Source organism: Lactuca virosa, chromosome 3 (assembly GCF_052849685.1).
Source record: "Lactuca virosa cultivar CGN04683 chromosome 3, Lactuca_virosa_CGN04683_v6, whole genome shotgun sequence".
Classification (NCBI taxonomy): domain Eukaryota; kingdom Viridiplantae; phylum Streptophyta; class Magnoliopsida; order Asterales; family Asteraceae; genus Lactuca; species Lactuca virosa.
In genome coordinates this window covers 13,945,233-13,965,666 of record NC_136428.1, presented here as the reverse complement: position 1 = coordinate 13,965,666, position 20,434 = coordinate 13,945,233, and the positions used below count along the sequence as shown (strand labels likewise).

Genomic DNA, 20,434 nt, shown 5'->3' with positions numbered 1-20,434 from the left:
CTGTATCAAGGACCCAAGAACGAGAATATGATGAGTTATTAGATAAGATAGTGTAAATACCTGCCGAGGTTGGCTTCACATTTCCATCCTTGATATCTTGCAAGTATTTCGGGCAACTTCGTTTCCAATGCCCTTTGTCATGGCAACAGAAGCAAGTGGCCTCTTTGGGTTCGGAGATAAGGGAGCTTCAGAACTGGCCTTTCCTTTGGGTCCATTGCTTGATGACCCAAATAGGGAATTTCCTTTCCAATTCTTATTTGGAGGACTGTTGGGTTTTGGTATATTACAACATCCTATGGTGCACATACCTTGCCCAATGGCCAAGACTGTTGGGTTTTGGTATATTACAACATCCTATGGTGCACATACAACCCTAAATGCCTTGGATCTATGTTTTCTCTAATTATACATGCAATATGGTTTCCAAAGCATTAAGCCTACAACTAGCATACAATTGACATAAACAACATAAAAGTGAGTTATAGAATTACCTTTTGGTTGTAGCTTGTAAACATTGGCATTTTAAGAGCTTAGTGCCTCAAGTGTTGCACCTCAAATGGTTCACAAACATCATGAACAATTGGAGAATATTGAGAGAGAAGTTATGAAGCACAAAATCGTCCATCTCATGTCATTTCACTCTTGTGTCCAATTTTGGATAAAGAAGGGTTACATTTATAGTGTGGACTTCCTAAGGTTTAACTTGTAAACCCTAGTCCATTTACTTAAGCCTTTAAGCAATCCACTAATCCATATGATGAGTCTTATGGACTAACTCTTCATGGACTTCCACATAGAATTAGTCCATCCTAATCAATATGGATTATTGGTCCAAACTATAAATATTACTGATTGACTTAATCAGTCCCCGTTAATTTAATCAGTCTCTTTTTGATCACTAAATTAATTCCAAATTAATTCTTGATCAATACTAATTAAATAATATGATTCCTCAATTAATATATTATACTTATAATATATTAATAAATCATAAATAACTTCTTACTCAAATCTTCATCCTATCAATTTCTCCTGATGAAGGTAACCCAAATGGACCATGCTACTCTCGGGTCAAGTACATACCAATTATAGTCATGGGCTTAGACATCTAATCCAACAAATACTGGAGCAGTAGCATGAGTAAAGGCAATACTTTTTCCCTTCATTCCTGCTTCAGCCGTTCGCAGGAGGTTCTGAAGTTGAGCCAATGTAGTTTCTTGGTTGTTCAATGATAAGTTAAGATAAATTGATCATAACACTTGGGCAATGAGTGCAAGACTATATCAATAGCCAATTCATCATCAAAGTTCACATTTAGCTTGAACAATCCATCCACATATCTCTGCATCCTCTGCACATGGCTACTAACAGACTCACCATCTTTCATCTTGCTAGTGATGAGGGACTTTACTACCTCGTACTTCTCTTGCGAGCTCATTGATGGTACTTTTCCATCAATTCCTTGTTCATCTCGTACGACCATTAATCCTCGTAGAACCTTTGTAGCTCAGGAGTCATAGTCGCCACCATGATGCAAGCAACTTTTGTTGCATCGTTGTAGTGCTTATTATACTCAACTAGTTTTTCAGGAGTAGCGTTTGTTTCATCAATTTCAAGGAGTTATTTTCCAAGGACGTACTCCTTGTCTTCAAAGTGAAGAGCCATCTTTATGTTGCGCATCCAATTATTGTAATTGGTGCCATCCAATGTCACCCTCGAGCAGATGTTAAGCAACGAAAAGTTGTTGTAACATCCATAAAATTCATGAAAAATTTAAACTTTTTAAAACCAACCATGAATCATAGTTGTTCACAAATGTAGTTTTCAAAACAGGTTTAACATCATAGTTTTCTCAAAATCATAAAACAAAACACGAGGAGGTGCACGATCACGCATTCGTCTTTCCGCAATCATCTGAGGTACCTGAAACATAACCCAAAACTGTAAGCCCAAAGCTTAGCGAGTTTCCCCCAAAATAACAATACATATCAAATAATACATATACAGTAACAACATACTATGGGTCCAATCAACCATCGGGTTGGAATACCCCATGCCCCTCAACCATCAGGTTGGAATGCCAACATACTATGGGTCCAGTCAACCATCGGGTTGGAATACCCCCGACCCTCAACCATCGGGTTGGAATGCCCCGGGCAGTTGGCTTACACACAAAGCAGTGAAGCCTCAACCACCGTCCAAACATGTGCACATATAACAAATAATCATATAACAGTCTACAACCAGTCAAACGGATCTACAGACCACTAAGCATAGCGGTATCCTATCTACCAGGATACCGATACAACAAATTGCTACAGTATAACAACATGCATAACAGGATATTAATCCAAAGGGTCGACATTGGTGCCTTCGACCCGCAAGTACAGTGAGGAAAAACTCACCTCGCAAACTGAATAGAACTGATGAGGTTCAACTCCGAATCTCAACTCTCCGCTTGATTCCTAATTCCATCAATGACCAATTTCCATAAAAATCCCAAAGAACCCAAAATACCCTCAAGGTCAGACTTGGTCAAAGTAAAAGTCAACGGTCAAATCAAGAGTCCGTGTTGACCCAACACGCCGTGTTTATCTACAAACACGTCGTGTTCCGCCAACATCCAAATGGTCGGGAAATCCTCAGCCAACACGTCGTGTTTTCCCAAATTCAGCAACTTAACACATTCATCCGTTTTCTTCGATTCCAAGGGCTCTAAAGCTCAGATCTAGCCCAAAATGCTATTGAGAAGGATAAAATTTCCAACTTTATCCACTAGGACTACTCAAAAGGTCCAAAAATCCAACCATAAGGCTTGAAGATACAAGGTCTTACCCAATAAGTACTTAATTCTTAAATTCTGAAGCCCGACCCTTCCATACGAGATTCTAGCACCAAAACCATGCCGAAGGTCAGTGCTTTATAGACATGCATGTCTTGAACCCATATTAGGTCAAAATGGGGATTTATGACCTAATCCCCATGCATGGCATCAAAACTCGACTATAGACCAGATCCAAGGCTCTACTAGGTCACCTAGACCAGAAGATTCATAAAGTTGCGAACTTTATGAGATCCAATCATTCCAACCTTCAAGAACAAGAAGCTAAAAGGACAAAACTCAAGATCTAGCAACATGGAAGAATAAAAATTGGATCTTGGACACTTATATAGGTCCAGAAGAATGCCAAATTGAAAGATGAGGGCCTTGCTTGCTGGATCCTTGCTTCCTTCTTCTAACTTCTTCCTTCTTTGGTTCCAAAAGCACCACACTAGCTCACAAATGAGAGGGAAATATGATTAGGATTTTTAAGGGTTGATTGGGGGAATTGGAGGCTGATAAAAGGTTAAATATTTGGACTTAAGGAGATTATATAGGGTGCAAAACCCTAAAAATTAGGGTTTTCCCAACCAGCCGCCAACACGTCGTGTTTACACACCAACACGCCGTGTTGGTTCATGAAAATACACTACCCAAAAGTTCTCAAAACGCCGTGGTGAGGCTTCACCACACCATGTTCCAAGGGAAGGACATGCATAATTGGGAAGAATTTCATACCTGAAAATCGGGATGTTACAGTTGTTTTTATGGTTGTTGGAGGAGCGTTTAGAATAGACATCTATAAAAGAAAGATAGTTTTTAGTTAGATAAGAACAGTCCTTAACATAACACCCAAAATGAAATATCAAGGCTAGGATCCAACTAGATAATTCACAACTTAGAAAAGAGATGCCTTAATCTAAATGTAAATTATATAAAGGTAAGTAATTGACGATTTACCAATTTCACCACAAGAAAACGAAATTTGAACGAATTTAGTTTTTAATGAAATTCCTAGATCATTTGAGATTCATTTAACTATTCAATGACATGTTTAATCTCGATTATGCTCTTCCATATGTGACTGGGATACCGATGATCACAAACAAAATGTGAATAACCATGCAAATTACTTGGTACTCTCGATATCATTTATCATCTCATTTTAATGTGCCGATTAACCACACACGCTCCATTAATCAATGATAATTTACGAGACACCCATTGCCACTCTTTATTCGTACCTATTAGTGTGTCGGTTAACCACACGTGTTCCACTAACGACTCATAAAGTTCAATGTGCAATTTCATGGATTACCATACAAATTCACATTGTTACTAAAGTAACTAAGATTGAGAATTTTATAAAATATGTTTGGTTAATTTATAGTTCTTTATACTTATTAATGAGGATTAGGTTGTCCTATCAAACCCGTTCGGATAACGACCCTCCACCAATCAAGGGAGCGGTGGGTAAGAGTGGATACCTAATGGCGGTCATTTTATAGACCGCTTCCTTAAACTCCCCTTATAGATCGGCTTCGTGAATGAGGCGTACTGGCGATTCGATTGACTTATCTTATACATATAGTAATATTAGACTTTTAATGTTACATATAGTATAAGGGTGTATTTTTAAAACTTTTCAAAACTACTAGGTTATATTTTTTAAATTTCGAAAAATTAATAAATTAATTTCTTTAATTTAAAAATTAAGCCAATCATGAATTTAAGATAAGGATATCAAATTACTTTTGAAAAAATCCAGTTTTATACATTAAAACATTATTAAAGATAATTATCCTAATCAATTCAAGAGATAATCAATAAAACCGAATTTTATGGATCTGACAGTCTACCATGTCGTGGTAAACAATTACCATGTCGTGGTAGAGCAAAATCGAAGGTCACCACGTCGTGGTGGTGGAACAAAATGACGATTCTGTTTTTTTCTCCTTGTTCAAGTTCAACCATTGTATTAATTCAATAGAAAACTAAACCTACGCTCTGATAGCACTGATGGGAACTATGCAAAACATTTAAATCCTATGTGCACATGCAACCCTAATAATTGATCTATGTTTTCTCTAATTGAGTATACAACTTAAACAACAAAATAAAAACCCTAGAACACTAGTATATAATCGAAAAATACAAATAGGGTTAGAAGAATCATACATTGATTGTTATATAGTAATAACAATACAAATCCTTGTGTTGTTGAAACCTTGAGAGCAAGCGTCACAAATGTCACGCATCTAGTGGTTCACACCCAACACTAGCAAATGAAGATAATTGAGAAGGAGGAGGGAGGATAGAAAATTCGGCTATCCCTTAAATAGAAAGATTGGTCGAAATTCATAGGGTTGAGGCTGTATTTATAATGCAGTCAGGAAACCCTAGATAAGCCCTAATCCAATATTATCTTAAACCGGGTAATTATCCACTTTCCTGTTTATCCACCATGGACTATCCTAGAAACCCTAAGGCCTTAAGAAAAGCATCCAAGCCTTATGGAGGGTTCAAAATTGCCTCTTGCTCAATTATTAAACAATTGCACTTCAGTCCCTGCACTTTTAATTAATTTCTTTAATCCTAAAATTAATTCCAATTAATTCATGATTAAATATTAACTAAATATTACTTTTTCTAATTAATATATTATTCTCATAGTATATTAACAAATCATTTATTTCAATTTATCAATCAAATAATAAATCAACCTCTTTCTCCAAAATCATCTGTCCAATTGCTAGTTTTGAGGGCAACCCAAAAGGACTGTGTTACTCTCAATTCAAGTATATACCAATTATAGTTATAGGCTCAGACACCTAATCAACAATATCTTGGACCATGCATGTGTTAAGACCTTGGTTAAGTCCTTTTTGAGCTCTTGAGCCCCATTAAGACATACATGTATGTAAAGTTTCCAACTTTACGTGAAAAGTCACCCTAAGGAATAAGATCTAAGAGTTTGGCTTGAAGTCTCAATGTATTAAGTGCTTAATGAAGTGGGGTGGTCAATTGGGGAGTACGTTGGGCGTACCAAGCTGGTACGTTGCACGTATTAGACCCAGAGGGTGTACAATAAGCGTACGAGCTGAGTACGCCCTGCATACTCAACATGCGGGCTTCGAAATTTGGGCTTCTCGGTTTTGGGCCCATGTTTGGACATTAGGAGATTAGGGTCTTGTTGGGCCATCAAATTTCTATTTTGGGTTGGTGATATTATTTTGGGTTCTTTTGGTTGAAGGCCCACGAAGGGATTTGGGCCCAATTTTGAAGATTGAGCCATAAATGGGCTTTGGGGTGACCATTTTTGGAATTGGGTCTTTTTGAGAAGTTGGTTTGTGATATTTCCATATTTATACATATTTTTAGGCAATATTTGAATACATATTTAAACATATTTTGGTTATTTGTATAGAATAATGGTACTTATAATATTAAATTGTATTTTGCAACCAAAATAAGTCATTTTGAATAATAAGGACTAAAAGTGAAAAAAGAAGAAACTTTGGAGGCTTGGAAGATTAAAGAGAAGAAAACCCACGAAAACAGTTGTATCCATGTCGTGGATATCACTTACACGACGTGGAAAGGAAAATTATGGAAGATGAGTACGCGCAAAGTCGAAATCCTTGCCCCGATAAGGATTCATCTAAGTCCACGACGTGGAGCCCTATTCTACGACGTGGAATGTAATTTCATGACAAGTATATATATCTTTAACACTTACAGATTTGGGGGTTGGTTTTTTGGAAAAATAGAGTTCCAAAAGTCGTTTTTCAGAAGAATACAAGTCAGAAACCCCATAGCTTCAACCAAGGAAGAGGAAGGAGAGCATACTTTGTTTATAGTTTGGTAAATTGTTATTATGTCTTTGAATATGAAGTTTACTTGTGTGATTAGTTTGATGAGTAGCTAAATCTAGCTGCTTCTGTTAGCTAGATGAAGCTGGAACTCATGGTTTGTTTATATTAGTTTAGACTTTTCTAGTTGGTTAATGTCTTATGTGTGAGTGTTTATACCTATCATGCTTAACATGATACTTGATTATTTTGATTCATATTCTGTGCAGCTTAGTGACCATTAATCTGCATGAATTTGACTACCTAGTAATTTAGTGAACATTATATTATTAGAGTTAAGATCAAACCAATCTTAGATTAGCAATTTAAGTATTGAATTTGGCTGTGCTAGAGAACTCATATTGTGACCACAATTGTGTTTGTTAACTCAATCTTACATAGCTCCAATCCTATCTAATAATTGATTATGTGTTAAATTATGTGTGACCATGTATAACTCTACATGAATTAATTGAATATTGGTAATTTGGAATTGAATTGCTAATAATATTTTAATTGGTAACCAACATGAATTGTCATAATTAATAGTTAAACCATTGGGGGAAGGTGAATTCGAACTAACAGAAATATCTTTGTTATTTGATTGAATTGTGTTAAGAATTTAAGTTTATCTAAACTTGCAAAATTAGATAAAATCCATTTTTACCTTTGTTAGAATTTTAGATTAATTTAATAGTAAGTATGTTAATTAATTAATACCGTTCCCTGTGATCGATACCCGACTTTTGTGCTATACTATCTACGAGGGGTACACTGCCATGAGTTGAATAACTAGTAGGAGAGTAGGTAAAATTAGGTGTAGCTGTTTCAGACACATCAATTTGGGCTAGGCCTTGGGCCAAGTTAGGTAAGGGTAAATTGGTCTTTTAACGTAGTTGAGACTCTTAGTTATAGGTCGGAATGCAATTATTAATTGGATGTTATTTTATGATGATAACGCAAGGATTTTTGGAGCAGCAGCTAGAGATTTATCTGTGAGATTCAGCAGTCTGATGTGAGTTTCCTTATTGGTGTTTAGCGGGCCGAATGCATCAATGCCAACCTATGGTTTATTATGTTAGGATACTAGATGTGTGTGTGACTCTTGCATGTGTATGCATTGGTATGTATACCGAGCGGTGCTCGATGCCGGGCGAGGCCCGATGACTGTATTGTATGCTATTATCTTTGTGATTATCGCATGTGTTGAATGTTTATATGTTTATATGGTTGTATGTGTATCGGGCGGGGCCCGATGACAGACAAGGCCTGATGATTGACAAATCTATAAACCGAGCGGGTTTGATGCCGGGCGGGGCCCGAGGCCGGGTAGGACTCGATGTCGGGCGGGGCCCGATGAAGGGCGGAGGCCCCGCATGTGTTTATTAGGTATAATATGTGGTATTTTGGGGAACTCACTAAGCTTTGTGCTTACGGTTTTTAGTTTATGTTTCAGGTGCTTCTGGTTCAAAAGGGAAGAGTCCGAGATGATTGCAGAGCACACACCACCTCATTCCGCATTTTGTGATTTACTCTGATATTTTATGTTGTAGTGATACACTTGATCTATCTTGGTTGTGTGACAATGTGTTGGATTACCGTTTTATAAATTTTAAAAATGAAAATTTTGGGTCTTATTTTTGGGAACAGTTGAAGCCTCCGCGATCCGGATGTCGAGCTAGTACGCCCGACGTACTCATAGCGTACGCCCAACGTTATCGGCTAGGGTCTAGAACCACCAATCTTCCGAAGGCCATAACTTCTTTGTTCTATGTCCGATTTCGACGTTCTTTATATCCACGGAAAGGTAATGAGAATCTCTATAATTCTATCAACTCTCCTTTGCCTTACAACTTCCCAAGATTAAATCCAAAGTTCATAAAAGACCCGAACTATCACTTTACCGCTATACCCTTGGGCTTCAAAACGCGAACCGAACACTCAATACCTATAACCTACATTATCCACCATCAAAGTGGGCCTAAACCTCTCATTCCCAAAGCACGAAGCCTTATGATACTTGACCCTCGGGTCACAACTCCGAATTATGGAAACGATTCGTAACAGGGTGTTACAAAGTGAGAGGTTCTGTCGAATACTAGGGTTTGTCTAGAGAGATTTCATATGTTTATGCATTGTCAAATCTGGTCTCGGACCCCTCTATTTACATGGAAAATTTAAACCTAAAAGGATAAATATCGAGTCACAATATAATTATCCATATATTTGATAATTATCTAACTTGCCATATCATTTATCTATAACATTCTAACACTTCGGATTTCATTTAATTAAGATGTCTTTAATTTATTAAAGGCTTAATTAATCAACAAATCAAACCACTATAATTTTCTCGTGTCATCAATTGCTTGTTTCTGTTTTTAGGTGTACCTTATAATGACCATACTATTAATAATAATAATAGTAATATTACAATAAGTTTTGATTGTGGACACCATATTTCAATAATAACTAATCAGGAATTGACAAAAAAACAGGACATTATTTGTCTAATTTCTTGTCGTGAAACAACATACACACTTTTATACATTTAATATGTTTTATTAATCAAAAAAATTTAATATAGTTATATTGTCATAACTAATAATTTTATTTCTACGTGATTTTGATTTAAACTTTTGGTAAAAACGACTTAAATAGAAAACGCCATTTATTGGTACTTACTTTCTTTAAACCCATAAAAAAGTTAAAAATAAAAATAGCGTAACCCCCACTCACCTTTCACTTTCTCTTTTACACTTTATTTGTTTGTTTTCAAGAATTGTTGACTTCTGTCCCCACTGCTGCACAACAATTACTTTGTATTTCTAAATAAAAAAGTTAAAAATAAAAATACCATTCAAGCCCCATCACAGGATCACCTTTGTAGGGTAGGAGGTAGGGGTAACCTTTGGAAAAAATAAATTATCTCTTGTCATTTACGGTATTTCTAAATGTATAATGAATTTTCAATGACTTTTCTTATACTCTTTCTGGGTATTTTTATGATATACTCAATCACAAATGTTAAGATATAACAAGTTTAGTTTATATAAAATCTTACGACAAACAACAAATATTAAAAGCATATAACAAAACCCAAAGTGCTTTTGCACCCTATGAAAATAAATGGTATCATTGAGTCAACCTTTAAGAGTTCCATTAGCCATTACTATCATAGGTCTCCTTAAGTTTTATCAAGCATTTGATACGCGTGTTTTTTTAATGTAATATATAAATAGAAATGTATGTTTGATTGTATATTTATTTTTATTGTATATTTATTTTTATTATTTTATATAAAATTCGTTTCCTTATGAACTTTAACTATATAAAAAAGAGTTTAAAATCCATAACTTAAAAAATATTATTAACAAGAGGGGCTCGTTTATTAATCTAAATTTTTGACGATCAATATGGTTTTCATTGTATGGTTAAAATGCAAAAAACAATATATTATATTTTTTTTAATGTATTTTAGCTTCCTATTATCATCTTAACCATAACGACCTTATTAGGTGGAACAGGAATGGAACTAACCACACGACTGCTGCAATCTTCATTGAAAGCCATCACAATTACGTCGTTGAAGCATGAAGTTGCACATCAGTGGTAGTGACGGGAGCATGAGTACACCGTGGATCGGAACAGAAAAAATTAACTTTTGATTTTACTTCTTAGATGTGTGCTTCAGTTCTTCCTCAGCCTCTCAAATCCAAAATTAAACCCTAGCTCCATCTATTTTATATCTCTTTCGATATACAAAGTTGAGTTTAATCGACGTATCGAATTGGGAGTAGTAAGATGGTGAGAACGAACGATCAGATTGGAGGAACTGACGGTGTCTCAAAATGGACTTCAGTCGATTTTAGGGTAACCATCGGAAAGATATCTATGGCGGTGCATAGGCGATTGTGATTCGGTGACTGAGGCGGTGGAGGGGTCGGCTCCAAAATCTTGAACTGTACCCGACTGACTCAGGATGCGGTTCATAAGCTCATCCAAAATTAATGTTATATATAATTATAACATAATTATACTTATATTTTTTTTATTAAGCCATAGAATTTTGAATAATACATTCAATTATAATATTGAATTTGAATAATATTATACTTTTAAAATTCTATCATACTGTACGAACGAAATTTACATTGTAATATAAAATGTTTTTTTTTAGAAAAAAAATACACGATCACTATTAACTATATCAAATAATTTTTTTTTCATATAACTTAGTTTTTTGAAAATGACAATAGCAACTCAAACAAAAAAAAACTCTGACCAAAATTATAGAAAACAATCTAATTATGAGCAAAATAACATAAAGTGCATTTAAGATAGTGACTTTTATTCGCTATTATAAAAAAATTATTATTTATATTTGTAAAATTCTATAAAATATAGATATATTTATTTGGAGACAAAGTAAGTTAAATATATGTTTACCAAAGGCTTCTAGCACAAACGGTATCAGGTGACGTCTTTCATCTTAGAGGTTGAGGGTTAAGTCCTGTCATGAACATTGATGAAATTAAATGTTAATTTATGAGTAGATTATATTTGCCGGTTAAAAGAAAAACTATAATATTTATCATAATAATAAAGTGATAAATGTGCAATATATATTAATGTTATATATATTTAATACACCTAAAAAGAATATGGTATTATAAGATGATTGCTAATGAATAGAAAGAAAATTTATGTATATTAATTTATTAGATATTTTTTTAAATAATATATAAGGTTTATCCTAACGTGTTAAATTATTTTTATAATATATTTATCGGTTTCAATATAAAAATTATCTTTATATTAATCATAATTCATAACTATAAAATCAATATAATGATATAAAATCATATTTAATACTTTTGATAGTTATATAATAATGATATTTCTCCCTTTTTAGCTTTACTAAACACTAATATATTATTAATTTATTAATATTAATATAGAATTTGCATTAGCAAAAGAATGTTCTTTTAGTTGTTAATTACTATTATTTTTTGATCTTTACGCGCATTTTTAAATATATATGTAATTTTTGGGCCGTTTAGGAGAAAAAGAAAATGTAGTTTTTGATTACTTTAATTCCAAAAAGCTATTTTTTCTACTATTATCATTTCACTTTTGTCTTTACCCTCCCCCACTCTCTATCCCCACTTCCCCTTTCCCAAAACTTCTTCTCTTTCACATTTCTTCTTGAATTTTAAATCTAGGGTTTCTCATTTTCTCTCTTTCGATACACATAACTAACAGGCTCCTTTCCCTATCTCCACAGATTCATCTGGTGTAAAATTTTCTCTGGTTATACACTATTCGAATATAACCACTCACTGTTTGTATGTTAAATCCGCTGGTGTAAGGCTGCAAGCTTCACACTAAAACCTTTAATTTTGCAGCATAAAGTTTCAATTTACCCTAATTCGCTTTTTTTTTATATGGGTTAAATCGACTCTTGACAAACCCATGAAAAACCCTTGATTAAATTTTGTAGTTTTTTGTTTATTTTTTAAGGGTTTTTCATTAAATTCCCTGTTAGTGTTTTTTCTTGCTCAATTTTGAATTTTTGATTCATTTGAATTAAACTGAAGGATTTTGGAAAGAAAGTGGTGTCTTTTGTCAAAATTTTGTTTATTTTTGTGGTGGGGCGGGAGAAAGTTTCCTGGGTAAATGCATGGATGGAAGGGAAGGAATGCCATCGTTTTATCTCAACAGAGGGATTGGTGGATCGGGTTCTCATGCCGGGTCGGGTAATTCACAGGGTGGTGGTTTACACGCCCCACCACCTGGTTTCAAAACTCAATCAAACCCTAACATGTCTCCCCATGGCCATAGCAGCATGAGGGTAGGTTCCTTGGGTCCAACATACCAAGCGGAACACAATCCATCACCCAATTTTCCTCATGGCATTAACATGGGTGGCGGAGGCGGCGGCGGTGTTGGTGGCAGCGCCGGCGGTAACAGTGGTGGGACAGTCGCGATTACCACCCCTAGAAGTGGGACTGACTCCGTTGGGAAGAAAAAGAGAGGGAGGCCTAGAAAATATGGGCCAGATGGATCACATATGGCTTTAGCGCTCACACCGGCATCCATGGCTGCTTCTCCTGGTTCTCTCACACCGACCCCAAAAAAGAACAGGGGGAGGCCTCCTGGGAGTGGTAGAAAGCAAAGACTTGCAGATGTCGGTATGTCTACTTACCAAATTAACTTGCCTGAAATCTGAATGATGTGATAGTTTTTATCCTATTCTCATGCTTGTCAATTCATTTGGATTTATTAAGCAAACAAAGGGAAATCTCATTAGTGAATGCCCCATGCACACTCGAATCAAAATGATATATGATTATATGAAACTTAGTTCTTACCCTTGTCCTCAAGCACATTTAATCTACATGTCACTAGAATGCTAGCTTATGTGGTTAAACTTTAGAGAAAGTTGTATCAAACCCCTGGTTCATGATTCTTGAATGTAATCTAGTTATATAATAGAAGTTTTGGTTTTCATATGCGGAAGTGAACACGTGCAAATAGCAAGTAAATTAGGGTATCCCGCGTAGGAAAGTTTTCTATCTCATGCAAGCAAATGTTTTGTTTGTTTCGTTTGTGTTTTATTTCACGCCTCCTGCTTACATGTTTTGAGCATTGATCCTGATGCGATAGAGAGATCAATTCTAGACCTAGAACATGAAATTGGTGTAAATGGAAACATGTACTTATCTTGAATTATATCGGATTTTGTTTTCGTTGTATATATATAAACAAAGCTTGTGCCTTTTTGGTCATATCTTATTCATTCTCGAGCTTTTGTTTCTATTCCTGTTTGTTTGAAGAATCTCTGCTCTCTGTTGGTATCTTTTTGTGCCAAGTGTTCATTTTATAATCCAAAACGCATTTCGCTTTGATGTTATTAACTTTTTTTTTTTTTTTTTTTTTTTTCCCATCACATTCATTTTTATCCTCTCAGGTGAGTGGATGAGTACTTCGGCAGGAATAGCTTTTACACCCCACATCATCCATGTTGCAGCTGGAGAGGTAGGCACTCAATGGCCTATTCATTGTACACATCACTGTACTTTGAAGTATAACAAATCTTTGAATAAATGGATTGAACTATTAGTCCCTTTTTTTTTTTTAATGTTTTTGAAAAAGGAAAGGAAACTAATTAATTGCATGGTTTTACTGTACTTTGCAGGATGTTGCAGCAAAGTTACTATGTTTCGCACAACAAAGGCCAAGGGCTCTATGCATTTTGTCAGGCAACGGTGCTGTTTCTGCAGTCACACTACGCCAGTTTACATCTTCTGCTGCCACTGTCACTTATGAGGTTCGTCAACAAATTTACTTTTATTTTATGAAAACTTCAACACTTTCCTTTTTGGTTCTATAATAATAATAATAATAATATCTTGATTTCTATTTGAAAAGTTAGATTCATGAAATAAAGTGAATCTTACTTGGTTGAATATGAGCTGTTTTGTAGGGCCGTTTTGAGATACTATGTTTATCAGGATCTTATCTGCTTCCTGAAACGGGTGCACTCAGCAACCGAACCGGTGGTCTTAGCATATCAGTTTGCAGTCCTGATGGTCATGTCATTGGTGGTGCAATAGGCGGCAGGCTGATCGCATCCACCCTCGTCCAGGTATCTTTCTCAATTCTCTCTCACACACCTTCAACTTTCAAAGCTTCAATCTTTATAAAAGCTTTTTAATCTTTGTTTTTCCAGGTGGTTGTATGCAGCTTTGTTTATGGTAATAACAGTTCAAAGACAAAGACTAAAGATGAGACATACACACCTTCAAGAGAGGAAAAGAGTCCTGGTGGTGGTGCTCAGCTGAATGAAGCTAGCTCTGCTCCTACTAGCCAACAACATGCGGTTGCTTGGCCACCAGATCCTAGAAACTCACAGCATACTGAGATTGACCTAACCCGTGGATGATGATGATGATGATGATGATGATGACTGTATAGGCGCGTGTTGTTGTAAATGCAATCAATGCCTCCGGTGAAAAAGAAAAGAAAGAAACAGAGATTTGATGAGATCTTAAGCTCTTATTATTAGCCTCCTTAATGTCTTCGTTTATGTGTAGATTATAGATGGGATTGTGGGCTAACGTATTTGTAATCAACAAAGTCTCAGAGTTTTTTATTTTTATTTTTATTTTATTTTGAACTAGGCCTAGCTTTAGGAAGGAACTTTATTATTTTCGAGTCGGTAGTAATCTTCTACATCTTCAATTGTTAGCCTATTTGTGACCAGTCAGTAGTCATTGACAAACATTGGTCAATTTAATGGAAATTTTTTAATTTCTAGCTTTTAGATTCTCTCTGTACATCTATCTGCATTCATGCTGATTTACTACAGATTGATTGTTTTTACTTTTTATACGTTTTCGATTTGTGTGAGGGTTTATTTCCGTAGGTTCATTTCTCTTCGGAATGATGTTATTCTGGGGTCAAATATAATATTCCGTTTATTTTTAATATTCATTAGTATTATGATAAAGAAATTATGTCAAATATTTAATAACATAAAATTAACATTATCACCATCAAACACCAATACCATATATAATGAGGCTTTTCGGTGATGAGTAACAGATTTAAAAGATAAAACATATATCTACAATCTCAATATAAATATATGAAAAATGAACCGTATAATAAATTAAAATTGAACTATAACGTTAAATGAAATAAAATATGTTACAATCAAGTTGAAACAAGATAACAGTGAAACAAACTTACATATGAGTATAATCTAATTTAAAGAAATTACAATTAAAAATGAAAAACAACCAATAATTTAGAAGGTGTCTTTATTTTATTGCGAATCCGAATCAATTATCCGATAAAGCCACCAGGAGGTTTTTTCTTCACGAATCATTGGATTGAGTAATTTCTTCTTTAGTTGTGTGTTTAACTATAATTTTTTTGAGGTATACTCCACAAAATGCTTCTTCACCTTAAGAAATAACCACCATCTGGATCACCACTTTTATATAAATAAATAAAAATAAAATTTGAGAGAGAGAGAGAGGAAGAGATCATGGAGCTCCTTAGCTCTACTAACTCAGGGCATACACAATGTAAATAATATATGAGTTGAATAAGGTGGTGGCTATGATTAAATGAATGTTTAACTGAGTGTAGATGATGACATGGAGTAGAGTTGAATGAAAGAGTTCAATGATTATTCAACTCTTTATTAAGGTTCAATAGAGAGAATAAGATGACCATTAGGAATGAATGTGTTTAATGAATTGTGGCAAAAGTAAAGTTGAATATGTATTTAATGGGCGATGTAACGATGATTTGATAATTTATTGAACTCGTTCGTATTCAATAGATTGTTGATGCCCTCACTTAACAACACCACCACCCCAAGGTTCTTACTCTTGTTCATAAGTCACAAGGTTGGCTCACATACATACTGTATAGCTTTATAAACTGCTTTATAGATGATCCTTAGTACAATAACTTTAATAAAAAAAAAACTTTTGCAAATAAAAAAAAAAAAGCTTTTGCAGAATATAAATTACTTTATACAGAAAAGAATTCACAAAGTTTGTAAAATCACTCTATATTATAAGGGTATTGTAAGATATTTTTTTTATAATTTATGATAACTATGGAAAAAATATGCATGATATACCTTACTGTTTTGGTCATTTGTAGTGATTACCTACCTCATTAGTCATTACAGTGTTTTGAATAAGCCGATTAAATACCATAATAAACTTATGAAAATAGATTTTATCATATTCTGTAACCACATTCCACATTCCACAAGTAAGCATACTAAGTTATTATTAATATTAATATTATTTACATTCCCCAGAGGCAGAGCTAACAATCTTTAGTGCAAAAGCACATTCCACGAAGACCACGACACCAACCACCAGAAAACCCTTCGTTTTTGCAAACGAGACCACAGTTATTGTTGCTGACGCACCGCCCTTTAAATCCATGGCTCTGCGACTCGCAGGTCCTCCCCTCTGCCACCATCATCGTCCCACTCCCACCTCTTTTTTCTTCATCTGTACATTCAGCACTTTGATTATACTATATATATAGTACAACAGGAAAAAAGAAACAGATCGAAAGTTATGTCCATGTAATTAAGTAAGTAAGCAAGGAGATAGAGAAACTAACATGTAACCAAGAGGAGTAGGAGGACCAGGAAGACGCCATTGATGCTGATTTTCTCCATGGTTATATATGCTCTGTAGAATTGAACTGTGTGTGTCTGTAATGTATGTGGTTTGGGTGGAGAAGATGGTTTGTTTATATATATGGGCATCAATACAATAATAGAGTTAGATCGAATCATGCATGGGAAGAAGTAGGCTTCACGTGTTGAAGTTGCAAATAACAGACGTTCTTGACAAGTGTCTATAGAGTCTCTACACGTATCTTTCACTTTTATATATCCGCCAAAACTTTGAAAAAAGTCCTCTCAAAAGATAAATCTTCACGAGAAAATGATATTAAAGGTGAGAGAGAGCATCTCCATCATCATTTCATACCTGTTTTTCATGTCTAATGCATTGTTAATCATATTTTACTTGTATCGCATTCTTTGTGACTTTTATGATAATTCTCAATTTTATTTGACATTCCTAAAGAATGATCTTATAACTCATCATATATGTTGGGAGTATTTTCTCTACACATGAAGACTTTTTTGAAAAGTAAACCAATGGCCATTTATATTTGCAAAATGAAATATTAACATGCTTCATATATTACAAATTTGCTTTAAGGAAATGCGAATGCCTATTTTTTTTTTCCATAACATATATAAATTTTTTGTAACGGGATCATTGGCATAGTAATTTAACAAATTGAATGGTATTTTATCATAATTTCTAAAAAATGTCGTTTATTGTTACAAGCATGGTATGAAACAACCTTTATTAATCAATAATCTGATGACGCTGTCAAAATAATACAAACTCTTCGAAATCCAATAACCCCTTTTCATAATATTTCAATTCAATATCTATTCAAAGGATTATGCAACCACGTCCACGATTGCTCATGCCTCATGCCCATTCTCACACAGATAGATAATACACAATACACACCATTTGTAAACTCCAAGCCCGTATATCATATGCCAAATAGTAATCAAAGATTCATATAATTTAACAACACATTAACATTTTAAAAAAGAAAAAAAAAACATTATTTAACAACTTAATTACAAACAAACATTTATAACAATGATGATTGCTAACTTATTGCTATATTGACCGAAGAACCACCACCTCTCATGAAACAGCATTTAAGCCAACACATTAATTAAGCAGCTTCTTTATATCCTTCTGCAACAACGTACCACAACACAACCAAATTAAAGAAAACTTTTTAACATACCATTGAAGCTTTTAAATCAATGACAAAAGATTAGAATATAAGAAGACATAGTTTTTTCAATTACCTCTATGCTGAGAGGACTAGTGGTGGGTGCATAGCGACTAACAACCTCTCCTTCTCTGTTGACTAGAAACTTTGTGAAGTTCCATTTAATACTGTCACCAAGAAACCCTCCTTTGCTTGATTTCAAAAACTTGTACAAAGGATCAGCATCTTTCCCATTCACATTAACCTACATTAAGTCCTCTATTAAGTTGTTCTTTCTGCATTAAGTCAAAAAGAAATAACACCAACCAACCTTGCTAAAGACAGGGTATTCTGCTTTAAATCGAGTGCAAGCAAACTCCTGGATTTCTTCATTGCTTCCAGGTTCTTGTCCTCCAAACTGGTTGCATGGAAATGCAAGGACTTCAAAACCTGTAAAATAACAAACACCGGTCAGGATCCAAAAATCCATTCCTCCACCAAAGGCTTATAATATCCCAATTATAAAATATGAAACCTTAAAAGTGTCAAACAAAAAATCCAAAAACCAACCTTGATCCTTGTACTTCTGGTACAAAGTTGTCAACTCAGGATAATTCGAATTTGTAAAGCCACTGCACCAAAAATTAATGAAATCAATGACAAATGTTGTACTCTTTCTGGTAGTGGTGATTAAAAAAAAAGTCGAATCTTTTGGCATTCGAGTGAGATTTGATTGGATTATGTAAATATAAGAAGCTAATGTAGATATATACCACTGTGAGGCAACATTAACAATCAGCGAGACTTTTCCCTTGTACTTGCTAAGCTCCACTTCTTGTCCTTTAACGTCCTGAAATTAAGGGCATAAATAATTAAACACCAGTAATCATGTCAACATTCATGGAAATAATCTTATGTTACCTAAAACAAAAAAAAATACTCTATATATCTGTATAAACTTAAAAGTTCACTTCATAGAAGTAAGAAGTTCCATATTAACCATATTGCTAAAAAATGACATAATGATCGCAAAGTTCATCACTAATGACTGCATATGGAATCTTAATCTTGCAAGTTTTAGAAAAACGACATCTACTTACTGAATCAAAAGACGATTGCCTTTTAAAAAAAAATAAAAAATTAACAAACAAATACACCGATAAAAACATGAACACGTAGCCTAAAAGTTGTAAAGATCGTGAATTTTAGCAAAAACTGCCAGACAAAATGGTTTTTTGTTAATTTTGTAAACCCCACAAAATAAATAATCAGAAAATCAAGGCGAGTTGCAAAAAATCTCAACCCCATGATCCAAATGGATTTAGTTTCTATAATCGCATCACATCTCTGTATGATTTAACAAAAAACTGATCGTTCGAAGAAGCTCCTATAACAAAACCTTACTATAAAATATAAATCACAAACAGAGCCACATGATGAATGAAACCAACTCCAAATTAAAACCCTTAAATGAAAAAAATTTAGAAATCATCTAACCTTTACAGTGAAGTCATAAACTGATTTCTTGGCTTGAGTGGCCATCGTATAATTGATACAGACAAAACTTGTAATCTTTCTGAACTGATTGTGCAAGAAAACGAAGAAAACTTGTGTGATTTGAGACAACAGAAAAGGCTTCAATTTATATGAAAGAAAGATGAGATTTTGGGGAATTAATAGTCAAAATCAAGAATTAAAGAATTCGAGTTTCTCGTGTGGATGCGTATGAATACAGAGCTCGCAACGTGTCTTTGTGGTGTTCTAGAGAAACGGGTCGGTATGTGGACAAGATACAATTAACGGTCAAGATGTGATCTAAGATCGAGCAACGGTTAATAATGGTGTTTGATTGAGTGCAAGATGACCATGGAAGAAATATCACAGTTTAGACCCTTGTAATTTAAAATATTTCTAACAATAAGCCTTAACTCTTGTTATTTAACAGAAACAAAGACCGATAATTAGACATGACAATCGGGTTGGATTCGGGTTGGCGGGTCAGAAAACATAAACTTACCCCAACCCATATAATATATGTGTTGACAGGTTGGCAGGTCACGGGTTGGTAGGTTGAAAACCTCAACCCAACCCAACCCATATAATCCGTTTAAGTATATAGGTTAGCGAGTTCACAAGTTAGTGGGTCGAACCCAACCCATAGAACCCGTTTAATAAATAAGCAACGTATTTTAAAAAATAAGTTTTTTTCAACATAAAGTCATAAACTGATTAAAGTAATTAACATAAAAAAAAAGGTTTTCAACATAAATTCATAAAGTCATTAACATCCAAATAAAATTGAAAAATGAAAACATTCATACAAAGTGGATGCGTTCTTCCTTCGTGACTCGTGAGTATCTAAAAATGACGACATTTGTTTTTTCTTTTTTGATTAGGGCACCGC

General features: G+C 34.4%; 3 protein-coding genes across 3 annotated transcripts; 1 reads left to right on the top strand and 2 right to left on the bottom strand.

Moving 5' to 3' along the window:
• The first annotated feature begins 11,823 nt into the window (after positions 1-11,823).
• Positions 11,824-15,001, top strand: LOC145165247 (AT-hook motif nuclear-localized protein 5-like). Its single transcript, XM_079083951.1, has 5 exons — positions 11,824-12,866; positions 13,646-13,713; positions 13,874-14,005; positions 14,162-14,323; positions 14,408-15,001. The coding sequence occupies exons 1-5, from the start codon at positions 12,356-12,358 to the stop codon at positions 14,618-14,620; spliced, it is 1,086 nt and encodes a 361-aa protein (XP_078940077.1). The 5' UTR covers positions 11,824-12,355; the 3' UTR covers positions 14,621-15,001.
• Positions 15,002-16,455: 1,454 nt separating this feature from the next.
• LOC145162221 (defensin-like protein 1) lies at positions 16,456-16,967 on the bottom strand. The gene is made up of 2 exons (XM_079081427.1): positions 16,837-16,967; positions 16,456-16,721 (listed from the first exon to the last, which is right to left on the bottom strand). The coding sequence occupies exons 1-2, from the start codon at positions 16,892-16,894 to the stop codon at positions 16,531-16,533; spliced, it is 249 nt and encodes an 82-aa protein (XP_078937553.1). The 5' UTR covers positions 16,895-16,967; the 3' UTR covers positions 16,456-16,530.
• An 806-nt stretch (positions 16,968-17,773) lies between these two features.
• On the bottom strand, positions 17,774-19,798 carry LOC145165246 (putative phospholipid hydroperoxide glutathione peroxidase). Its single transcript, XM_079083950.1, has 6 exons — positions 19,528-19,798; positions 18,804-18,880; positions 18,601-18,662; positions 18,362-18,480; positions 18,128-18,295; positions 17,774-18,011 (listed from the first exon to the last, which is right to left on the bottom strand). The coding sequence occupies exons 1-6, from the start codon at positions 19,570-19,572 to the stop codon at positions 17,985-17,987; spliced, it is 498 nt and encodes a 165-aa protein (XP_078940076.1). The 5' UTR covers positions 19,573-19,798; the 3' UTR covers positions 17,774-17,984.
• Between the last annotated feature and the right edge of the window lie 636 nt (positions 19,799-20,434).